At 45.3% G+C, this 25,274-nt stretch overlaps 1 protein-coding gene across 1 annotated transcript; it reads left to right on the top strand.

Moving 5' to 3' along the window:
- The first annotated feature begins 15,277 nt into the window (after positions 1-15,277).
- On the top strand, positions 15,278-17,859 carry LOC122016853 (cationic amino acid transporter 5-like). Its single transcript, XM_042574278.1, has 2 exons — positions 15,278-17,095; positions 17,359-17,859. Exons 1-2 carry the CDS (start codon positions 15,361-15,363, stop codon positions 17,391-17,393), a joined length of 1,770 nt encoding a protein of 589 aa, XP_042430212.1. The 5' UTR covers positions 15,278-15,360; the 3' UTR covers positions 17,394-17,859.
- Positions 17,860-25,274: the final 7,415 nt, after the last annotated feature.

The following is a 25,274-nucleotide window of genomic DNA, read 5'->3' as shown; positions in this document are numbered from 1 at the left end:
CCTTTCCTCCCATTATGAAATCAATAAAATGTTGATTCCGCTGCCTTGCCAAGTGGATGAACCGCCTACATATATTTTCTAAGTTGCCTTTGGCTCAGTGTTCTGGACCTCAATGACAAAATCAGCTAAGGTCTGGGCCTTGATCGTCGTTCATGATTGATATTGTTTGTTGAATTTGGTCAGTTTGGTTGTCCACTTGATCAACTGTTTGGATGCCTCTGGGTTAAGAAGAACCCTTCCCAAGGCACTGTTGGTCATCACGATGATCGAATGTGAAAGGAAGTATGGATGGAGTCTCCGAGTGACAAGCACTACTGCGTATGCTAATTTTTCAAGACGGGTATAGTGAGACTCTGCATCTTTCAATATATGACTAAAAAAATATACAAGATGTTGCTCATGGTCGTTCTATCTTACCAATGCCAAGTCAACCGCATACTTGGTAGATGACAAGTAGATCCAGAGCTGCTCGCCAGCGCTCGACTTGGCCAACATAGGCAAGGAGTTAAGGTACTCCTTGAGCTCCTCCAGTGCCTTGTCGCATTCTGCGTCTCATTGAAATTTTATCACTCGACGTAGCACCTTGAAGAATGATTGACTTCGGTCGGATGACTTGGAGATGAACCTTGACAATGCGGTGATCTGTCTGGTCAGCCATTGGACCTCCTTCAAGTTGCGGGGTGAGGGCATGTCTTGCAACGCCTTCACCTTGCTCAGATTCACCTTGATTCCCCATTCGGTGATGATGTATCTGAGGAAGCAGCCACTCTTTGCACCAAATAGGCACTTGTTCGGGTTTAGCTTTATTCCATAGGGCCTCAAGGTTTGGCAAGTTTCCTCAATGTCTGCACATAGTGTTGGTGCAACCTTAGGTCAAGGTTGACCTGGTTGACCCGACTCGAGTTGACCTGACTCAAGTTGTATTTTGATGTTTGACGAGAATAGAAAAGTTGTATCTTGATGTTTGACAAGAATACAAACTTAGGAGATTGTGGGTGCAACCTTCGGTCAAGGTTGACCTGGTTGACCCGACTTGAGTTGACTTGATTCGGAAAAGTCCAAGTATGGAGACTTGGCACGGAAAAGTCCAAGCAGGGAGCTTGGCACGGGAAAAGTCCAAGTATGGAGACTTGGCACGGAAAAGTCCAAGCAGGGAGCTTGGCACGGGAGAAGTCCAAGTATGGAAGCTTGGCATGGGAAGTCGGAGAGGGCTCGACAGCTCGTTCTCCGGACTAGGTCAGAGAGGGCTCGGTAGCTCGTTCTCTGGACCAGACGAAGTCGGAGAGGGCTCGGTAGCTCGTTCTCCGGACTAGGTCAGAGAGGGCTCGGTAGCTCGTTCTCTGGACCGGATGAAGTCGGAGAGGGCTCGGTAGCTCGTTCTCCGGACTAGGTCAGAGAGGGCTCGGTAGCTCGTTCTCTGGACCGGACGAAGTCGGAGAGGGCTCGGTAGCTCGTTCTCCGGACTAGGTCAGAGAGGGCTCGGGAGCCGATGAAGTCGGAGAGGACTCGGTAGCTCGTTCTCCGGACTAGGTCAGAGAGGGCTCGGGAGCTCGTTCTCTGGACCAGACAGAGTTGGAGAGGGCTCGATAGCTCGTTCTCCGGACTAGGTTAGAGAGGGCTCGGTAGCTCGTTCTCTGGACCGGATGAGGAAGTCGGAGAGGGCTCGGTAGCTCATTCTCCGGACTAGATCAGAGAGGGCTCGGTAGCTCGTTCTCTAGACCGGGAAGGCTTTAGGTTTAAGGCTGGGAAATTGGATCGGTCTGCAGACCGATCCAGTGATACTATGGGTTATCTGATCAGTCTGGTGACCGATCAGTAACCAAACAGTGGCTCACTGTAAGGTATCTGATCGGTCACCAGACCGATCAGGAAACGATCAGGAGGCAGAGAAGGTAGGGGGATCGGTCTGTGGACCGATCCACCTATAGCATAATAGGTCCACAGATCGATCAGGCTTCGAAGCCAACTCTCACAGAGAGTTGGTTGATCGGTCTGGGGACCGATCAGCCTAGGGCCTGATCGGTCCATAGACCGATCAGGGTCCTCCTGGACCGATCAGGATGGAGCCTGATCGGTCCAGGCTTAGCCGTTGTGACTCAACGGCTAGATTTCTGGATTCTTCTTTGTCTTCTTCACAGGTGCAGGATATAAGGCTGCTACAGTAGAAGAAGGGGAGACAACGCTTGCTGACTACGGTTCTTGCTCCTGCGATCTGAGCTTTGTTAAGCTCTCCACTATTGAAGCTTCGTGTGAGCTTCCATCTGCTGGTTTTCTAGCTGCTGTTGTTGGATCCGTGAAGTTACTGCTTCATCAACGGACTCCAGTAAACAACGAGAAGACAAGCAAACTTGGTAGGGTGTTTTTACATTCATATTGTCCATTGTTTTCTTGCTCTATCTTATACTCCTTTATTGCTGTTGCAAAAGAGTTTGTGGCGAGGTTTCTCCACCCAGAAGGAGTTGTTGTTAGCCGGTTTTCCGGGGTCTCATCCACCGACGGATTGATAGGCTTCGTCCACCTTACGGACACGCCGAGGAGTAGGAGTATCATCTCCGAACCTCGTTACATCGTCGCGTTTGAGGTTTGATCTTCTCCACTTTCGTTTCTACATTGTATTTCCGCTGCGCTAACCTAAATTATAGGAAGAAACGATAATTTGAGGTCGGTTATTCACACCCCCCCTCTCTAGCCGCTATCCGAAGGTCCTAACAAGTGGTATCAGAGCGAGGTCGCTCTTCGTTGGATTAACACCCTGGGAGCACGAGCTAGAGAATGGATCAACTTGGAGAAGACATCACGATTCCACCCTTCTACGATCGTGACGACTTCGCGTATTGGAAGGTAAGAATGAAGTATTTTCTTATGACTAACCTAGAAAATTGGAATTGTGTACAAGTAGGTTTTATTCCTCCGATGGATAAAGGAGGAAAACCTCTCGAGAAGAAGAAGTGGACGAAGGAACAAATCCACCAATCCATAATCAACGACGAGGTAACGAAAATCTTTGAATTTTCATTACCTAATGATATATTATGTAAGATAGGTGGATACAACGATGCCAAGGAGTTGTGGAACAACTTGGCTAAGTTCCATGAGGAGAGCTCCAATTCAAGTCATGAAGAGGAATCAAGTGAGCCAAGTAGCTCACATCATGGAGGTATGGAATTAGAAGTTGAGGGCTACTCAACATCTAAGGAAGAAGAGGAGGAGAGTTCTTCATCAAGATTGGTGCAAGAAGAAGCCTCTACCTCCGGAAGGGATGAAGGAGAGAGCTTATATCCATCCTCAACCCTAGGTAACTCAAGCAACTTAATTTCAAGTAAATTACATATAATGTGCTTTGAGTGTAGGGAATATGGGCACTACAAAAGTAAATGTCCAAAGAGGATTAGAAATACTCCACCGACACCAAAAGTCAAGAAAGCCGGAGTCCCGATACGCAAGGGCAAGGAGCACGTGGTGTGCTTCCAATGCAAGCAAAGGGGGCATTATAGGAGTCAATGTCCAAGGGGGAGGCAACCTCACAAGGACAAGAGACCAAGCTCATCTATGGGGGGAGCTAAGACAAACCCTAAGGTATCCTTTAAGACACATTATTGCAATTCTAATAAGAAACATGCTAGTAGCTTTATTGCAATTGCCAATGATGATAAGCATGATAACCATAGAAACCGATACATGTGCTTAGGTGCCAAACATGTTAGTCTAGGTAAGGATGATACTAGAAATGCCAACCCTAGAATTAACTCATCTAAGGTTAAGGAAAACCTAGATAGGAATCCCAAAACAACAAGACATATGCCTAGGAATACCTCAAAGAAAAATGACAAATTAAATCTTGAGGTATTAGAGAAGGAAAATCAAGTCTTGAGGTCAAGACTTGACACCTTAGAAAAGACTCTTAAGAATTTGGAGAAGTCAACTCTAGGGTCTAAGGGTCAAAAGCAAAAGCCCAAGGACATGAGAGGTTTGAGTCACAAACCTAAGTCTCAAGTGGTCAAGCCCACTTACCATAATGTTCCATTCGATTATGGAACAAGACCTAGGGCTAGGAAGACCATCACCAAGGTCACAAGGGGAGTCACCCCTAGAGTTGATCTTGATGAGTCCCAAATGACCAAGGCTTTAAAGCCTAGGAGGGTCATTAGGAGGGTTGCTAGGGAAGTCATCCCTAGTGAATATTAGTGAACCCAATGAGCTCAAATAGGTTTTGGGTTCCTAGGAGCGTGATTTCATCACGCTAGATGGTTTAGGGTGCACCCACCTTATTTGGATAGGTAGTTAACCTAATCATGGCAAAAGGTGGCATTTTAGGAAGTTTCAAGGTATAACCAAGCCTTGAAAATGAAATTAAAAATTATTCCTAAGGTGATTAGGATGTGCCAACCACATTTGAGGAGTTTTCTAGGATCAATCTAATTGGCACATAGTGATCTAAAAGTCTTTAGTATATGATTTTAGGTCTATTACACTTAGGAATATAGAATTTGTGGCAAAATGATCAAAATTATCAAAAATGGCAACTAAGGCTAGAATTAGGTATTTTCTATACCTTTATATGTTATTTGCCATATATTGTTTGTCATATGCCATGCCATGACATCATATTTATTTTATTATCATTTGAAATGTCATGATAATGCTTAGGTTAGTTATATGTCATGCCTTATTTAAGTTTCATACTTTATGCCATGACATCATGACATTGGCACATGTTTTCACTTATGATATTATTTTATGCCATGCCATCATCTCTTGCATTTATGATCAATTAAATTGATTTAAGGATATAAACTCAATTTGATATGGAAATCAAATTGTTGGCTAGAAAATGCATGAGAACTTAGCTTAAGATGACCTAAACCCATATCTCACATCAAAATTGACTTGGATGTGTTTGATACACCTTAGATGTGTGTGAGATATTAGGATTATGAGTTAGGATCAAGGTGCATAGCTCTTGTACCTAGATGAGCCTAATTCTAAATTGAGGATCATAGGGAAAGCTTGTGTACAAGTCATGTACATTTAGCCCTAAGATTGTGGTCCTAAATTGAATGGTTTAAAATCATTTCAAAATTGATTTGAAAAACCTTGATGAAGCTTTTCTAGTGATAGCATTCATCATTGAGCGAGTTGATACAAAGATGGATTAACCTTGAGCTATTTCAAAGTTTTTCAAACTTTGCATCAAGATTTAAAAATGGAAGTTATTTTCATAGAAAACTATTTTTCCATGATAATATATGTTATGAGGAATGTATCCTCAAAATTTTACAATTTTTGGAATTTTCTGTAATTTTTTAGGGGTTTCTGAATTTCGGGAAGAAAAAATTCAGAACTCTTATCAGAGAGTTGTGGACCGATCAGAGAAGAGCCTGATCGGTCCAGAGTAGTGTGGATCAGTCACTGGACCGATCCAGGGAAGTCTGATAGGTCTGGTGACCGATCCAGAGGAGTTCTGAGCGTGCCAAAATGCTGATTTTCGACTGATTGTCTGAAATTTCAGCTGTGGAAGTTGTGTTTTAGATTTCTAAAGGATTGAAACTCTCCAAGACATTGTTGGTGCAATGGTCAAGGGGGAGTTGACCTTTAGGGGGAGTTTTACCTATTGGTCAAGCAGGAGTTGACTTTTAGGGGGAGTTTTTACTCGTCAAGATGAGTGATATGAGATTATCACTAAGTTGATTATTGCCTTTAGTATCAAGGGGGAAATTAAGGGTTTCAATGAAAGGTATGAGACTTTCATTAGGAAGAAACTCTTAATCTTGATTCACTCTTTTTGATGTGTGTCAAAATGGGGGAGAAATGTCTAGAAAATGTTCAAGGAAGAACATTGGAGTTTGGGGAGAATGTTCAAGGAAGAACATTGATTGGAGAACTATTGGAAAACCTAAGTTAGGTTATCGGGTTAACCTAACTTGATTATGGTTTTTCTCAAACATCAAAAAGGGGGAGATTGTTGGTGCAACCTTAGGTCAAGGTTGACCTGGTTGACCCGACTCGAGTTGACCTGACTCGAGTTGTATTTTGATGTTTGACGAGAATAGAAAAGTTGTATCTTGATGTTTCACAAGAATACAAACTTGGGAGATTGTGGGTGCAACCTTCGGTCAAGGTTGACCTGGTTGACCCGACTTGAGTTGACTTGATTCGGAAAAGTCCAAGTATGGAGACTTGGCACGGAAAAGTCCAAGCAGGGAGCTTGGCACGGGGAAAAGTCCAAGTATGGAGACTTGACACGGAAAAGTCCAAGCAGGGAGATTGGCACGGGAAAAGTCCAAGTATGGAGACTTGGCACGGAAAAGTCCAAGCAGGGAGCTTGGCACGGGGAAAAGTCCAAGTATGGAGACGTGGCACGGAAAAGTCCAAGCAGGGAGCTTGGCACGGGAAAAGTCCAAGTATGGAGACTTGGCACGGAAAAGTCCAAGCAGGGAGCTTGGCACGGGAGAAGTCCAAGTATGGAAGCTTGGCATGGGAAGTCGGAGAGGGCTCGGCAGCTCGTTCTCCGGACTAGGTCAGAGAGGGCTCGGTAGCTCGTTCTCTGGACCAGACGAAGTCGGAGAGGGCTCGGTAGCTCGTTCTCCGAACTAGGTCAGAGAGGGCTCGGTAGCTCGTTCTCTAGACCGGATGAAGTCAGAGAGGGCTCGGTAGCTCGTTCTCCAGACTAGGTCAGAGAGGGCTCGGTAGCTCGTTCTCTGGACCGGACGAAGTTGGAGAGGGCTCGGGAGCTCGTTCTCTGGACCGGACGAAGTCGGAGAGGGATCGGTAGCTCGTTCTCTGGACTAGGTCAGAGAGGGCTCGGGAGCTCGTTCTCTGGACCAGACAGAGTTGGAGAGGGCTCGATAGCTTGTTCTCCGGACTAGGTCAGAGAGGGCTCGGTAGCTCGTTCTCTGGACCGGATGAGGAAGTCGGAGAGGGCTCGGTAGCTCGTTCTCCGGACTAGATCAGAGAGGGCTCGGTAGCTCGTTCTCTAGACCGGGAAGGCTTTAGGTTTAAGGCTGGGAAATTGGATCGGTCTGCAGACCGATCCAGTGATACTATAGGTTATCTGATCGGTCTGGTGACCGATCAATAACCAAACAGTGGCTCACTATAAGGTATCTGATTGGTAACCAGACCGATCAGGAAACGATCAGGAGGCAGAGAAGGTAGGGGGATCGGTCTGTGGACCGATCCACTTATAGCCTGATCGGTCCACAGATCGATCAGGCTTCGAAGCCAACTCTCACAGAGAGTTGGTTGATCGGTCTGGGCACCGATCAGCCTAGGGCCTGATCAGTCCACAGACCGATCAGGGTCCTCCTGGACCGATCAGGATGGAGCCTGATCGGTCCAGGCTTAGCCGTTGTGACTCAACGGCTAGATTTCTGGATTCTTCTTTGTCTTCTTCACAGGTGCAGGATATAAGGCCGCTACAGTAGAAGATGGGGAGACAACGCTTGCTGACTACGGTTCTTGCTCCTGCGATCTGAGCTTTGTTGAGCTCTCCACTGCTGAAGCTTCGTGTGAGCTTCCATCTGCTGGTTTTCTAGCTGCTGTTGTTGGATCCGTGAAGTTGCTGCTTCATCAACGGACTCCAGTAAACAACGAGAAGACAAGCAAACTTGGTAGGGTGTTTTTACATTCATATTGTCCATTGTTTTCTTGCTCTATCTTGTACTCCTTTATTGCTGTTGTAAAAGAGTTTGTGGCGAGGTTTCTCCACCCAGAAGGAGTTGTTGTTAGCCGATTTTCCGGGGTCTCATCCACCGACGGATTGATAGGCTTCGTCCACCTTACGGACACGCCGAGGAGTAGGAGTATCATCTCCGAACCTCGTTACATCATCGCGTTTGAGGTTTGATCTTCTCCACTTTCGTTTCTACATTGTATTTCCGCTGCGCTAACCTAAATTGTAGGAAGAAACGATAATTTGAGGTCGGCTATTCACACCCCCCCTCTCTAGCCGCTATCCGAAGGTCCTAACACATAGGTCAACAACTCAGAGGGATTTTATTAATATGCTATCTACATATACCTCCATGTTGCAGTCGATCTGCCATCAGAACACCTTGTTCATCAACCTCTGATAGGTGGCGTAGGCATTCTTCAATCTGAACGGCATAACATTGTAGCAATAAGTTCCATTGGTCATAATAAAGTTGACCTTCTCTTGATCCTCTCGGGCGAGTGACACTTGGTGGTAACCCTGGTACGCATCGAGCATGTAGATAAGCTCGCAGCCCACCGTGAAATACACCATCTGGTCTATCCTGGGCAGTAGATAGAAGTCCTTCGGCATGCCTTATTCAGATCACAGAAGTCGATGCAGACCCGCAACTTGTTGCCTAGCTTGGAGACCAGCACAACGTTGGCAAGCCCTCTCGAGAATTGGACTTTACGGATGTGACCAGCCTCTAGTAATTTTTCTATCTCCGCCCGGATGATCTGGTTCTACTCTGAGCTGAAGTCCCTCTTCCATTACTTCATTAGTCGAGCATCTGGTCAGACGTGAAGCTCGTGCTGAGCCACCCTCGGGGAGATGCCTGGGAGCTTGTGCGTCGACTAGGTGAACACATCATGATTTCACCTAAGGCAGGCGACCAGCTCTGCCTTCTTCTCGCTTTCCAGGTCGACGACAATAAACATAGTTGTCTTCGACCAGCTTGGATGGATTTGAACCTACTCCTTTTCTTCATATACCTGTGCAGGAGGTTCTTCCATGATAGCATTTACCTCCAAGTGCAGGTTCTTCCGCACGACCCTTGCTTCATATTTAACCATTTCCCTGTAGCATCGCCAAGCCATCAACTGGTCGCCTTTGACCTCACCCACCTCATTGTCCACTGGAAACTTAATCTTCTGGCAGAATGTTGACACCACCGCTCGAAACTCATTGAGAGCCGGTCGCCCCAATATGACGTTGTAGGCGGATGGCGCGTCCACCACAATGATGTTCGTGGTCCTGGTTCTCTTGAGCTGCTCCTCTCCCAGCGAAATGGCCAGACATGCTTGGCCGATCAATAATATTTTGTTGCCTGTGAACTCGTAGAGCGGGGTCGTCATGGGTTGCAACTCACTCCGATCAATTTGCAACTGGTCAAATGCCTTCTTAAATATGTTATTCACCGAGCTTCCTGTATCAACAAAGGTTCAGTGAATAGTATAATTAGCGATTACAGCTCGGATGATCAGGACATCATCATGAGGGATCTCCACTCCCTCTAAGTCTCTGGGGTCGAAACTGATCTCAGGTCCTTCGGCCCTCTCCTTGCTGCATCCAATAGCATGTATCTCTAATCACCGTGCATGTGACTTCCTCGCTCGGTTGGAATCATCGCCGGTCGACCCACCGACGATCATTCCAATTTCTCCCTGAGTGGTGTTGCTCATGTTTTCTTCCTCTCGAGCTGAGGGTTTGTTCCGCTCGGCAGAAGCTCGTGTGGGACTCGTGTTGCTCCTCCACTGGGGCTGATGATGGCGTGGTTTGGTCGTTGTTCTCTCTTCATCCCTTTGCTCGGTTGATCGACACCTGTGGCGTCGATCAGGAGAAGATGATCAACGACGATATCCCCATGGAGTCGGTCTTCTAGATATTGGTATTAGGTCGTAGCAGTGGCGAGTGTTGTGTGTTGTCGACTGGTGGAAGGAGCAGAATAGCGATGTCCATGCCTTGCCTTTTGCAACTTTTGGGCGACTAGCTGCCACATGTTGCACGACATGCATCCTGGGCTTCTGGTGTGGCTGTGCTCCTCTCGCTCGGGATCCTTTGGGGGGTTGATGGCTACTCGGCTGCTCGGCTGCTCGGTTGTCGGCACTTAGGCGCTGCTATGGGCTCGGCAGGTGCCTCCTTTCTTCTGTCCGCTTAGGCTTCTTCCAAGTTTATGTATTCCATGGCCTCCCTAAATAGGTGGTCGAAGTCCCTCTGCGGCTTCCAGATGAGCGACCGGAAGAACTCTCCTTCGGTGAGCCCCTGGGTGAAGGCGTTCACCAATACTTCTGAGGAGACTAATAGAATATCCATAGCTACCTAGTTGAAGCGTTGGATATAGACCCTCAATGCCTCCCTGGGCCCTTTCTTCAATGCGAATAGGTTGACGCTCATCTTCTAGTGGCGGCGACTACTGGCGAAGTGGTGCAAGAATGTCGCTTGGAAGTCTTTGAAAGTATGAATTGACCCACTTAGCAATCTCTAAACCATCGTTGCGTTGATCGGAGAGGGTGGTGAGGAAGACTCGACACTTCACCCCGTCGGTGTGCTGATGAAGCGTGGTCATGTTGTCAAACTTGGCCAAGTGGTTATCTGGATCAGTTGTTCCGTTGTATTCTCGATCGCTAGCGAGGTGTAGTGCCTTAGCAGAGGGTCATCCAAGATCCCCTGAGAGAATTGTTGATTGATCCACTCAGATGAATTATCGTTTCTTAGTGCTTTCCCTTTTCGTGCATCCTGAATAGGTGCGTCATCCGAGAAAGACCCCCGGTCTTTGTTCACTAGGCATTGTTCCTCTAATGGAGTTGGAACAATGCCCGATGAAAGGGGATCGACACATTGGGTACCTCCCTAACGTGTCGATCGGCTTCTTGTTTTGTCCCCGAACGAATACGTAATCCACTCGGTCTCCATAACCTGCTTGACGACATGCTGCTGATGCCACGGGCTCATGCGCTTGACGTTCGGCCAACACCTGTTGTTGCTATTGCTCCATAATCTTTGTTGCTCGGGCTTGTATCAACATATCGAGCTCCTCTTTTGTCTGCATCACCGTGGTGAATCGTCCAATGTCCTCCATCTTCGCATTTCAGATGCAGGCTACGTTCCCACAGACGACGCCAATATGATCTTGTCTGGAAGTGGGAAGGTGGCTAGCTAGGGATGTGGCTGCTGCGCTGACTAGAAGTAGACCGTGCCCTACTCTACAAAACAAGTAACGTCAATGTTGAGCCAGGGAAGGGGTCCCCGACGTTGACCCTTCGACGTTCAAGTTAGTCACCAAAACTGTAGAAGAAAGTGGAGTAACCGTGAAAGCGAGCGCAAACAATAAATAATGTGTACTTCCACCGGTGTATGTACCCCCTTTATATAGAGCCCTAGTGGGCGGCGTGCACACTTCTCGAGGCATGGGCACATTCTCCAATGTGTCCTATGAAAAGACCTGTTAGGAAAGTGCCTCTAACACCATACCTTAACAGGGCATGCATATCCCTGACAAGACAGTAGAAGCTTCAACCTATGATCAGTCTGTTGATCATGCCTCATGTCAGCGACACTATTTCCCAAAAGGATATCTAGAGATACGTCAATGATCTAGCTGTTTTGTTGAGCGGGCTAGCCGCTTAGCTGGAACTCTTCGCTCTGTCAACCTTAGCTGTTCTTCCTCGTGGTGACTTGGCATAGTAGACTGTATCCTCCTGATTGGACAAACGCTCGGGTCTCCTTAGCGTTCCGTCGTTCCACACTGAGTGTCTGGCAATCTTACCATATTGTCCTGAGCAAGACGGGTGGTCAGCTCGGGCAAGTCTCCGGCCGATCGTACATTGCTCGCCCTGACCGGCTATTGTAGTCCACCTTCGCTCGGCCACCATAGGCGAGCCTTTTGACACCTTGACGTTGACCACCTTGACTTCGACCTCCACCTTGCCAGTTGACTCGTACCAAGCGAGCCCCCCTTTATTGCCACATCAATACCCTCAAATATCAATTTGACCCGATATATTGAGCATAATGATTTTTTTAAACATGAAAATGAATATAAAAAACTAATTCATGTTCAAAAAATTATTATTCTTAATATATTAGGTCAAATTGATGTTTGAGGGCATGAATATAATCATGAGAACTAGATGAATACATAGAAACTGATTTCATGTCAATAAAAAATTATTTGTTCATCAAATGATTTTTTCCAAAATAGATTTTTCAAAAATTGATTCTACTGGGAAAAAAACTTGGTCGAATCAATTTCAAAAAACCTAGCATGAATAATAATATTTTTTTAAAAAATAATTTGTGTTCAAATGAATACTATGCTCAATATATTATATCAAATTGATATTTAAGAGCATTTATATAATCAAGAGAACTAGACGAATACTTAAAAATCTGGTTTCATGTTATTTTAAGGTCTCTAGGTCTATCAACCGGTTTCGAATAATTTTGGATAAAAACAACTGATGGACCTAAAAACCTCGGAATGACATGAAATCAATTCCTATGTGTTCGTTAAGTTCTCCTTATTGTAAAAATACTCTCAAACATCAATTTGACCTGATATATTGAGAGCGCTAAAATTTTAAACTTGAAAATGTGTTCGTAAAACTAATTTATATTCAAAAAATCATTGCTCTTAATATATCGGGTCAAATTGATATTTGAGGACATGTATATAATCAAAGAACTAGATGAACACATAAGAATTAATTTCATGTTATTCTGAGGTCTTTAGGTCTATTAGCCAGTCTATTAGTTGATTTTGGCTGAAATCGGTTGATGGATGGATTTTTTGAAAATTGGTTCAAATGGGGAAAAAAATTAGTCGAATCGATTTCCGATGGATTTTTCAAATGGTTTGGAAATCGATTCGACTGAATATTTTCCAATCGAATCGATTTTCGAAAAATCCATCCATCAGTCGATTTTGGACAAAATCGGCTGATGGACCTAGAGACCTCGAAATGACATGAAATCAATTCCTATGTGTTTATCTAGTTCTCCTGATTGTAAAAATACCCTCAAATATCAATTTGACCCAATATATTGAGAGCAATGATTTTTTGATCACAAATATGTTTGAAAAATTAATTCGTATTTAAAAAATCATTACTCTCAATATATTAGGTCAAATTGATGTTTGAGGACATGTATATAATCATAAGAACTAAAAGAACTCATAGGGCATGATTTCACTTCATTTTGAGTTCTCTATGTTCATCAATTGATTTTTAGTTCATTCGGTCAAAATTGGTTGATGTCCCTAGAGAACTCTAAAAACTAATTCATATTCAAAAAATCATTGCTCTCAATATATTAAGTCAAATTGATATTTGAGAGCATGCATATAATAAAAAAAACTAGATGAACACAATGAATTTGGTTTCACTTCATTTCGAGTTCTATAAGTCCATCAACCGATTTTGACCGAATGTACATAAAATCAATTGATGAACATAGAGAGCTCGGAATGAAGTGAAACCATGCCCTATGAGTTCTTCTAGTTCTTATGATTATATCCATACCCTTAAATATCAATTTGACATAATATATTGAGAGCAGTGATTTTTTAAACACGAATTAGTTTTTTGAACATATTCTTGATCAAATACCATTGATCTCAATATATCAGGTCAAATTGATGTTTAAGGGCATTTTTACAATCAGGAGAACAAGACAAACACATAGGAATTGATTTTATGTCATTCCGAGGTCTTTAGGTCTATCAGCTCGTCTATCAGCCGGTTTTGTCCGAAATCGACTGATGGATGGATTTTTCGAAAATTGATTCGACTGAAAAATATTCAGTCGAATCAACTTCCAAACTATTTGAAAAATCCATTGAAAATCGATTCGATTGATTTTTTTTTCAGTCGAATTAATTTTCGAAAAATCATCCATTAATCGATTTTGGCCAAAACTGATTGATGGACGGGCTGATGGACCTAGAGACCCCGGAATGACGTGAAATCAATTCTTATGTGCTTGCCTAGTTCTCTTATTATATTCATGCCCTCAATATCAATTTGACCCGATATATTGAGAGTCATAATTTTTTGAACATGAATTAGTTTTTTGAACAAATTTTTAGGTTCAAAAAATTATTACTCTTAATATATCAGGTCAAATTGATGTTTGGAGGTATTTTTACAATTAGAAGAATTAGACGAACACATAGGAATTGATTTCAAGTCATTCCGAGATCTCAAGGTTCATCAGCCGTTTTCAACCAAAATTGTCCAAAATCGGCTGATAGACCTAGAAATCTCAGAATAATATGAAACTAAGTCTCTATGTATTTATCTAGTTCTCCTGATTATATAAATGTCCTCAAGTATCAATTTGACATAACATATTGAATGTCGTTTAAACATGAATAAACTTTTTAAAAATATTACTATTTATGATGAATTTTTCCAAATCGATTTGACAAAGTTTTTTTTTATAGTCAAATCAATTTTTTAAAAAAAATATTTTGGAAAAAATCATTTGATGGACGAACTGATGACATAAAATCAATTTTTATCACTTTATCTAGTTCTCATTATTATATACATTTTCTCAAGCATCAATTTGATCTAATATATTTAGAGAAATGATTTTTTAAATATGAATTAATTTTTTGAACTCATTTTCATGTTAAAAAATTATTATTTTGAATATATCAAGTCAAATTAATATTTGAGGGTATAAATATAATTAGATGAATCTATTTAAATTTGTTTCATATAATTTCGAAATATCCAGATCTCGAAATCGATTGATTAAAAAAACAATTCAATTGATAAAAAAAAACTGATTCGATTGGGAATAATAATAAAGATAAAATTAGTATAGCATACATGATTTCATTATTTTCTAATTAACTTACATAATGTGATAATTTTATAAAATTATTTACTCGTTCGGTAAAAAGCTGTATATAAAATCTACTGACTTGGCACGCGGGCCTAAGGTTAGACAAATAAAGCTCATTTCTTAGCTGAGTTAATCCCACGTTCGCATAGAGACCGACACGCAGCCGGGTGGTTCTTGCATGACATTTTCTGCCCTATTTCCAGAAACTCTCGTACAACTTCTGTAACCACCCAAACATCAATCATCATCGACAAGACAACAACTCCTCTTAATTAATTGAATGCTTAAACAACTACAAACCTTAATCAACATCTTCTAACTAAATTGTAAAAGAAAAAAAAATCTAATGTTTATTTTTGAAATATCCAACTGGAGCTTTAGAATTTCCAGCAGGAATATAATTAATCGCCTATTTCATTTAAAAAAAGTTGGAAATTAATGGCAGCAGGAATGATACGATTTTTTAATATATAACACGTGAATTAACGGCATATGAATTAATACGAATTTGTATTAACTTTTTAATAAATAATTTTTTTAATGGGAACCAAATGGAAATTATCAATTTAATTTTAAACAGATGTGAAAACCCTTTTTTTGGGTTTCCGTCTGGATTCGATTCATTAAGAACCATTTCTCCGCTAAATTTATTTATTAGACAATCAAATAAAAGTCCGAGAAATAATGGGAGGACTAAATCAATTTGATAATGCGATAAATAAAGCGACTCTTCTAGCGAATCGCAACAAAACTACCGGATCCTGCTTCCTCTACCCTAATTATTGCGTCGGCGAGAAACGGCGCAGTACTCCATGGCGAGCGGCGACGGCGAACGTAGCTATTGGCGATGGAGCAAGGAAGATTTCTTCCCGGAGCCGTCCTTCCGGAGTTGGACCGCGTATGGAGAGGCGCTCTCCCACACTCGGCTCCGCCTCCGTAACCGCCTTTTGTACCGCTCCACCGACGCCGCCGAGCTTCTCGCCCTTCCCCGCCGCAGCGAGCACGAGTTGCGCCGCTGCCTAAACTGGTGGGACCTCGCCTGGCTCGGATTCGGTGCCGTCGTTGGTACTGGAATCTTCGTCCTCACTGGCCAGGAGGCTCGCTTCTCGGCCGGCCCCGCAATCCCTCTCGCCTATGCTGCCGCCGGCGCTTCTGCTCTTTTGTCCTCCCTCATCTACGCCGAATTCGCCTCTGACGTGCCCTCCGCTGGCGGCTCCTTCTCCTACCTCCGCATCGAACTCGGCGAATTTGTCGCTTACCTCGCCGCCGCCAACATCCTCCTTGAGGCTATCGTGGGCGCCGCCGGCCTAGCCCGCTCATGGACCTCTTATTTCGCCACCCTCCTAGGCCGCGACCCCGACGCCCTCCGCATCCACGCCCCGGCTCTCGCCGCCGGTTTTGATCTCCTCGATCCGATCGCCGTCGTCGTCCTCATCGCCTGCTCCACCGTCGCAATGTTCGGCACGCGCGGCACCTCCATCCTCAACTGGCTCACCTCCCTTCTCAGTGTGGCCGTCATCGGTTTCATCATCGCCGCGGGATTCACCCACGCCGATGCTTCCAATCTCGCCCCTTTCTTTCCCATGGGCGCCAAGGGAGTTTTACAGGCGGCAGCGGTGGTCTACTGGGCGTACACTGGATTCGACATGGTGGCCACCATGGCGGAGGAGACCCGCAACCCAGCGCGCGACATTCCCCTCGGCCTCGTCGGCTCCATGTCCGCCATTACCATCGTGTACTGCGTGATGGCCCTCGTGCTGGTGATGATGCAGCGGTACGACCAGCTCGACCCCAATGCAGCCTACGCGGTGGCGTTTGAGGCGGTGGGGATGCGGTGGGCCAAATACCTGGTGGCGCTAGGCGCGCTTAAGGGGATGACCACGGGGTTGCTCGTCGGCGCGCTAGGGCAGGGGAGGTACACCACCCAAATCGCGCGCGCCCACATGATCCCGCCCTACTTTGCGCTCGTGCACCCGCGCACCGGCACGCCCGTCTACGCCACTATCCTCGTCACCCTCTCCAGCGCCATCATCGCCTTGTTTTCCAGCCTCGACGTCCTCGCCAGCGTCTCCTCCATCAGCACGCTCTTCATCTTCGCGCTCGTGGCGCTCGCACTGCTCGTGAGGCGATACTACGACAGGGAATCCCCACAACAGCCGAGGGCGCACCTAGCCAAGCTGACGTTTTTTCTGACGGCCATCGTGGGCTCGTCCGTCGCCGTGTCGACATGCTGGAACACGAACCCGGACGGGTGGATCGGGTTCGCGGTCACGGTGCCGCTGTGGTTCCTGAGCACTCTGGGGCTGGCGCTATTGGTGCCGCAGCAGAGGACGCCGAAGCTGTGGCGGGTGCCACTGATGCCCTGGCTGCCGTCGCTGTCGATAGCAACCAATGTGTTCTTAATGGGGTCGCTGGGCTACGAGGCGTACGTAAGGTTCGGGATCTGCACGGCAGCGATGCTGGCGTACTACGTGCTCGTCGGCGTGCATGCGACCTACGACGTCGCTCAGGAGGAGACGTCGTCGAACGGAGATGAAATTGCGCCAGGTTCCAAGTGTTAATACTAATGATATCGTGTGCTGAAAAAACTTCAAATTAGTTTTTATAGTTTGCTGATTAATACATGTATCGCTGATCGTAAAGGATTTGCATTCGGAAATATTTCAAGGCCGATTGGGATTATCAGGCCTACAGTCTCTGTTCCTAGTTGAAATAAACATTTGAATTGGGATAATTTAGTGATGGCAAACATTCATTTTCATTTATATACTAGTGCTTACGTCTTTTCCTGTTTTCTTTTGCTTCTTCAGGCTTCTGCCGTTATGTTCTCATTCAATTGAGATAGAAAGATGGATGATGAGAATTACAGGATCATGTGGATGAGATGATAGGGATGAGTCGCCCAGACAATTACAGGATCATGTGGATGAGATGATAGGGATGAGTCGCCCAGACAAGGCGGTGCTCGCATAGGATGGGAACGGGGCGAAGAAAGCTTATTCAGATTTGGAGAACCAAGTCCAATTCTTGATATATTTAAAAAAGAAACACACCTTTTCCATACCCCTTCTTCAAGAAGAAAATAGGTTTAAAGACGAAATCATTGCTCAGCAACGTCACATTATTTAGTTCACCAAGGTGGAGTTGATTCAGGTGCGAGCTTATCTGGAGCAGGCAAGTCAAGCGGAACACTTTTGCCCGAGGTGCCGACCAACTACTGATACTAGAAGAGAACTCTGATTACTTAGATGTCTCCAATATGAAAATGAGATTTCGAGGGGTGTCTCATGTATTTATCAAATAAATGCAAATCTGGTTGGGTTTCTATCTTTGTTCATGTTTCTTTTTTTCCTTTCCTCCCTGACAGTTCCTTTACTTTATACAAACCCTGAGAGGGAGGGGGTTAGTGAAGGCTTTGTTGCTGATAACCCGCCCGGAAAGAAGGGTGTATAAAGCTGACCCATGAGTTGTTAAGTGCGGGAATATGCTTGCTTATAATTCAGACTAGGACGAGAGTTTGAAGGCGTGAAAACATACTCACTTATAACTCGTGTTGGAGCGAGAGTCTGGAGTACCGGCCGGGAGGTCATTGGTCGTGAGAGCATTCTTACTTATAACTCGCGCTGGGGCGAGAGTCTGGAGTACCGACGGGGAAGTCGTTGGTCGTGAGAGCATACTCACTTATAACTCGCGTTGGGATGAGTCTGGAGGCGTGAGAGCATGTTCACTTATAACTCGTGCTGAGGCGAGAGTCTGGAGGCGTGAGAGCATGCTAACTTATAACTCGTGCTAGGGCGAGAGTCTGGAATCCCGACCAAGAGGTCGTTGGTCGTGAGAGCAAGCTCACTTATAACTTGCGCTAGGACGAGATTTTGGAATACCAATCGAGAGGTTGTTGGTCGTGAGAGCAGGCTCACTTATAACTCACGCTGGGGCGAGAGTCTGGAGTATCGACTGGGAGATCGTTGGTTGTGAGAGTATGCTCACTTATAACTCGCGCTTGGGCGAGAGTCTGGAATCCTGACCAAGATGTCGTTGGTCGTGAGAGCAGACTCACTTATAACTCACGCTAGGGCGAGAGTCTGGAATACCGACCAAGAGGTCATTGGTCGTGAGAGTAGACTTACTTATAACTCGCGCTGGGGTGAGAGTCTGGAATACCGACCGAGAGGTCATTGGTCGTGAGAGCAAACTTACTTATAACTCGCTCTGGGGTGAGAGTCTGGAGGCGTGAGAGCATGCTCACTTATAACTCGCGCTGGGGCGAGAGTTTGAAATCCCGACTGAGAGATCGTTGGTCATGAGAGTATGCTCACTTATAACTCATGTTGGGGCGAGAGTCTGGAATCTTGACCGGGAATTGGTTTGGAAGGCTGATCAAGAATTGGTCTGGAAGCCTGATCGGGAATTGACATGGAAGCCTAACCAGGAATTAGTCTGGAAGCTTGATACGAATTGGTCTGGAAACTTGATCGGGAATTAGTCTGGAACCCTAATCGGGAATCAGTCTGGAAACCTGATAGGAATTGGTCTGGAAACCTGATTGGGAATTAGTTTGGAAACCTGATCGAGAATTGGTATGGAAGTCTGACCAGGAATTAGTCTGGAAGCCTGATAGGAATTGGTCTGGAAGCCTGATAGGAATTAGTCTGGAAATCTGATCGGGAATTGGTTTGGAAATCTGATGGGGAATTAGTCTAGAAGCCTGACCAGGAATTGACTTAGAAGGGCAACACTTGCGGTTCAGAAGGAGTTGGGCTAGTGGACTTAGCCTGATGTTCCTGCGCTCACAAAGTGCATCTTGTACCTTTCTTTTTCAAGGATGTAAGGCTTCCCCTCCTTCTATAACCTTGAATCGAAGATTATGCAAGACATGTGATTGGGCAGACTACCCCTATGCAATGTATTGTTCATTTATTATGCTCACCTAGGGTCTATGTTTCTTTTCACTTTATATGTTCGAGCAGTTTGTTAAGTGTTTATCCCTCTTGTAGGTGCTTATTCAACTTAACATCTATGTAGGCATTAAGGCATGTGGCTGGGCAGGTCACTTTACCTGACCAGGCGTCTATCCTGACCGTCCAATTCAATGCCCCGACCGAGTTTAGCGATTTAGCTATCCGATTAGTCACTTTACTTTACCAGCATAATCCAGGGTTCCCGACAGAGTTTCGCGCAAGTAGTTACTCGACTAGTCGCGAGCCTCGATACTCAAGAGTCTCCTTACAGGTCCGAGGGGGAGCTACTGTAACATTGCCTATTCCTGAAGCCACGACAACTCCTTATCCCTCTTTTGCCTCGTGTCCCTTGCCTCAGGTTTTTCTGACACGCCCCCTTGGCATGATTTTCTAGGATGATCCTATGACCATCGTTGCTTGTAAGTCTATGGCTAATGCCAGCTACCTTAGGCACGGATCGCCTGATTGGCGCTGATGACGAGGCCCTCTGCACTCCCCTTGACAGCTATAAATATCATTCCCCTTCCGCTTCAGTGAACCTTTTGCCTCCAACTTAAGTCTTCCTCCTGTTTTTTCTACCTTCTACGTTCTGCCCCTTTTGCTTGGTGTTTGCAAGCTCTCATGGACTCCCCTGCACCTGCATACGCTCTTGGAGTCTCGACCTTCACCGGTGTGGAGGATGATCTCTGTTTTACGTATGAAGCCCCCATGGCTATACATAGCATCATACTCTCTGAGGTTCATAGGATCTCCTCCCCTCTAGCGGGCTATGTGACTTTTTTCAAAGAGCAGTTTGTTGTCAGCCTCCGTTTTCCTATCCACCCTTTCTTCTCTGACGTAAGACATTACTTCCGCATCCCTCTTTGTCAACTTACTCTTAACTCCATGCGGATCTTGTGTGGGTTCATTCTCCTCTGTGAAGTGTGTGATGTCCCCTGGACTTCCCGTCTGTTCCACTACTTCTTTACCCCTCATCGTCATAACGAAGGCTTTTTTCGTCTCCAAGCCCATACTCGTACTATCTTCTTTGCTCCCCTCCCATCCTCAAAATCAGAATGGAAGGAGAAATATTTTTTTTGTACATTTTCCCATTACCGTGGAGTGGCCTACCCAATGACGATCAACTCTTCCTTTGGCACCCTATCTAGGAGAATTTTAGATATACCCTAACTTTATGGAGGCCTCCGTGTAATTGGCAGGTTGGCGCTTTGACTTGCACATGCTTCTGACAGAAGACGTGCTATTTTTGTTCAGGTTAAGTCGCATCCCTTCAGAGCTACTACACTCTTTAGGTAAGGCTTACCCTGCCCTGACTTGCATTTGTCGTCCTACTCTGATTCTGGTGCTCTCTTGCAGCAAATACTCTGACTCGAGCATCCCTGGCCAGGCCTCTTCCCTTGAGCGATTTGGAAATAAACCGTTGGGGATGCATCATTTTTGGATAGGAGGGGTCTCTCTCATTCTGCTCCATTTTCTCTAGGGGCGGCTGCCTCAACAGCTCCCCGTCCGGCTGCTTAAGCAACCCCACATATTTGGCATGTTCCTGGATCTGTAAGGCGCACTCCTCCAACTCCTCTTGCTCGTCGACCTCGGACCCCATCAAAGGAGTCAGGTTCAGATGAACAACCGCTCTCGCGCAGGCCAAGACGCCGAACTGTGGGACCCGGCTTGGTATCCGAGGCCCAGACTGCTGCTCCATCGTCCCGGTCGGCCTCTACTTCCATTCCCGATCCACAACTCCTGAGTGACCCTGTTATGCCACCCAGAGTCCGGGCAGGAGCTGAGCGAGGGAAGGCCCCGGTCGTTAAAGAAGAAATCGATCTGAGGCGACAATTGTTGGTCGCTACTCGGAATTGCGTTCTGCTTCCCCTGTACAAAAATTTGTAGAAGCACAGAACTTTCATAACAACCTATGTATTCCTTATGAGTTAAACTTGAATTAGAAACGGAACTTAACATTCTTACTTCAAGTTCAACTCATGTGTTCTTCAGTAGTTAAAACTTGAATTGCAAATGATACTTAACATTATTAATCCAAGTTCATCCTATGTTACAAAAGTTGAATAAATATCTATTTCAATGATTGACTTTCAGGTTAAACATGGCGAGACACTTGACCTTCTTGGGTATGAGATCATCCACCACTTCCTAGATAAAGCCTTTCAAAGAAATTGGATATTTAAACTTTTTACAGTAACCTTAGGTTTAACTACAAATACTTCAATAGAAGCACAAGATCAAAACACTAAATTAAAACACAAAAAATGAAACACGAAATCGCTAGTATCTTGTGTTAGTATTTCAGGATCCATATAAAGAACACAAACTAATTAATTTGAAGCGAAAACAATTAATTAGTTATACCTCTCTTTGTAAACAAAGACATCTTGATCTTCTGTTGTATTCCTCTCCTCCTCTTGGACGTCGTGTGGGAGATGATCTACCAAGATGAAATCCACCCGAACCACTTCTTCTTCTCCAAGAAAATCCAGCCATCAAAGGATGCCAAAATATGAAACTTTATTCTCTTCTTCTTCTCCTCCAAGTAGCCGACCACCAAGGAGATGGAACTTCTTTAATGTGCCGCCGGCTTTGAGAGAAAGAAAATAAGGAGGAAGAAGAGAAGCAAGGGTCTGTTGGTGCAACCTTAGGTCAAGGTTGACCTGGTTGACCCGACTCGAGGTGACGTGACTCGAGTTGTATTTTGATGTTTGACTTGGAAAGATTGTCGGTGCAACCTTAGGTCAAGGTTGACCTAGTTGAGTTGCATGTTGATGTTTGACACTCGTGAGAGAGTTCTATTCTTGATGTTTGACAAGAATAGGTGTTTGGGAGATTGTAGGTGCAACCGTAGGTCAAGGTTGACCTGGTTGACCTGATTCGGGAAAAAGTCCAAGTATGGAGACTTGGCAACGGAAAAGTCCAAGCAGGGAGCTTGGCACGGGAAAAGTCCAAGTAGGGAGACTTGGCACTGGAAAAGTCCAAGCAGGGAGCTTGGCACGCGAAAAGTCCAAGTATGAAGACTTGGCACGGGAAAAGTCCAAGTATGGAGACTTGGCACGGAAAAGTCCTAACTGGGATGTTAGGCAGTTGGAAAGTCCTGGTGAGTGAAGCCAGGCAGTGAGAAAGTCCTAACTGGGATGTGGAAAGTCCTGGTGAGTGAAGCCAGGCAGTGAGAAAGTCCTAACTGGGATGTTAGGCAGTGTGGAAAGTCCTGGTGAGTGAAGCCAGACAGTGGGAGAGTCCTAACTGGGATGTTAGGCAATTGGAAAGTCCTGGTGAGTGAAGCCAGGCAGTGCGGAAATCTTGATGAGTGAAGCCAGGTGAAAGTCCGGGTGAGTGAAGCCAGGCAAGGGAAAATCCAGATGGATCAGGGATGATCGGACATCTGGTGTGGAATAGTCCAAGTAGGTCAAAGGGATTGACCGGACACTTGGCGAGGATTTCTAGCAGGTCAAGGGAGTGACCAGATGCTAGGGATGAAGTACCAATAGGTCAAGGTTGACCGGATATTGGTTTGGAAGGTTTGAGACTTGTTTTGGGCAAAAATCAAGCTCTGGATCGGTCTGCAGACCGATCCAGTGATACGTTGGCTGTGGGCTTACTGATCGGTCTGGGGACCGATCAGCATAGAGCCTGATCGGTCCCCGGGACCGATCAGGGACGCTGGGATCGGTCCGAGGACCGATCAGATTCCACACAGAGAGTTGGGCAACTCTCTGTGAAGCCTTCTGATCGGTCTGGGGACCGATCAGCACAGGGCCTGATCGGTCCCCGCGACCGATCAGGCAAGCCCCAGACCGATCAGGCTGAAGCCTGATCGGTCCAGGTTCTAGCCGTTGCTACGCAACGGCTAGTTCTCTGCTCTTCTTCTTCGCAGGTATAAAAGAGGGCTACAGGACTTCGGTGAAGCACTCTCCAAAAAAAAAAAAGCTACTTCTTCTTCCTTCTGGAAGTTCTCTCCTGCCTGAAGCTTCTGCTTCTTCTTCCTGCTGAGCTTTGTTGAGCTCGTTGGGTGCTAAAGCTTCGCGTGAGCTTCTTCCTGTTGCTGGTTTTCTAGCTAGGCTTGGATCCGAGAAGCTGCTGCTTCACCAGGGTTCCTGCTGACTTCAAGAAGGCAAGCAAGTGTTGTTTACATTTCTGTTCTTGTTTTCTTGTTCCTATTTGTACTCCTATTGCTGTTGCAAAGATTGTGGTGAGGTTTCTCCACCCACAAGGAGTATCTATTAGCCGGGTTTCCGGGGACTCATCCACCGACGGATTGGTAGGCTTCGTCCACCTTACGGACACGCCGAGGAGTAGGAGTTCATCTCCGAACCTCGTTATATGGTTTGTCTTTCTTCTCTTATTTTCTTTCTACGTTGTATTTCCGCTGCACTAACCTAATCGTAGGAAGAAACGCGAAAGATTGGGGTCGGCTATTCACACCCCCTTCTCTAGCCGCGTACGAAGGATCCTAACAAGTGGTATCAGAGCGAGGTTCGCTCTTCGTTGGATTAACACCCGTGGGAGCAAAGCTAGAGAATGGATCTCTATGGAGAAGACGTCACCATTCCACCCTTCTACGAATGCGGCGACTTCGCGTATTGGAAGGTAAGGATGAAGTACTTTCTTATGACTAACATAATGAATTGGTTTTGTGTACAAGAAGGCTTTTCTCCTCCGGTGGATAGGGAAGGAAAACCTCTTGAGAAGAAGGAGTGGACCGGAGAACAAATTCACAAATCCTAAATCAACGAAGAGGTAACGAAAACAATTGAATTTTCATTACCTACTAATATTTTGTGTAAGATAGGTAAATACAACAATGCCAAGGAGTTGTGGGATAACTTGGCCAAGTACCATGAGGATAGCTCCACTTCAAGCCATGAAGAGGAGCCTAGTGAGTCAAGTAGCTCACATCATGGAGGGAGCGAATTGGGAGTTGAGGGCTACTCAACATCCAAGGAAGAAGAGGAGGAGAGTTCCTCTTGCTCAAGTTCGGAGCAAGAAGAAGAAGTTTCCACCTCCGGAAGGGTTGAAGAAGAAAGCTCATCTCCATCCACAACCCTAGGTAACTCAAACACTGTGGTTTCAAGCAAATTACACATAATGTGTTTTGAGTGTAGGGAACATGGACATTACAAGAGTAAGTGTCCAAAGAGGGTAAGAAAGACTCCACCGGCGCCAAAGGTCAAGGAAGCCGGAGTCCCGAAACGCAAGGGCAAGGAGCACATCGTGTGCTTCCAATGCAAGCAAAGGGGACACTATAGGAGTCAATGTCCAAGGGGGAGGCAACCTCACAAGGACAAGAGGCCAAACACATGTAAAGGGGGAGCTAAGGCAAACCCTAAGGTAACCTCTAAGGTTCATTTTTGCAATTCTAATAAAATGCATGCTAGGAATTTTATTGCACTTGTCGATAATAACAAGCATGATAACCTTAGGAATCAATACATGTGCTTAGGAGCTAAACATGTGAATCTAGATAAGGATAATTCTAGAAAGGCTAACCCTAGGATCAACCCATCTAAGGCTAAGGATAACCTAGGTAGGAATCCTAAATCAACTAGACATATGCCTAGGAATACCTCAAGGAAGTGTGATAAATAAAAAATTGAGGTATTAGAGAAGGAGAATCAAGTCTTGAAGTCAAGACTTGATACTTTGGAAAAGACTCTTAAGAACATGGAGAAGTCATCTCTAGGGTCTAAGAGTCAAAAACCCAAGTCCAAGGACAAGAAAGGTTTGGGTCACAAACCTAAGTCCCAAATGGTCAAGCCCACTTA

This window comes from Zingiber officinale, chromosome 8B (genome assembly GCF_018446385.1).
Source record: "Zingiber officinale cultivar Zhangliang chromosome 8B, Zo_v1.1, whole genome shotgun sequence".
Taxonomy (NCBI): Eukaryota; Viridiplantae; Streptophyta; class Magnoliopsida; order Zingiberales; family Zingiberaceae; genus Zingiber; species Zingiber officinale.
Note: the sequence above shows the minus strand (reverse complement) of the source record. Positions and strands in the feature narration are given on the sequence as shown.

Bases quoted from the DNA above. Each gene is read 5' to 3' on its own strand.
- LOC122016853 (XM_042574278.1), top strand. From the start codon at position 15,361: ATGGCGAGCGGCGACGGCGAACGTAGCTATTGGCGATGGAGCAAGGAA. The intron at 17,096-17,358 runs GTTCCAAGTGTT...TTGCTTCTTCAG, and splicing joins CGGAGATGAAATTGCGCCAG to GCTTCTGCCGTTATGTTCTC.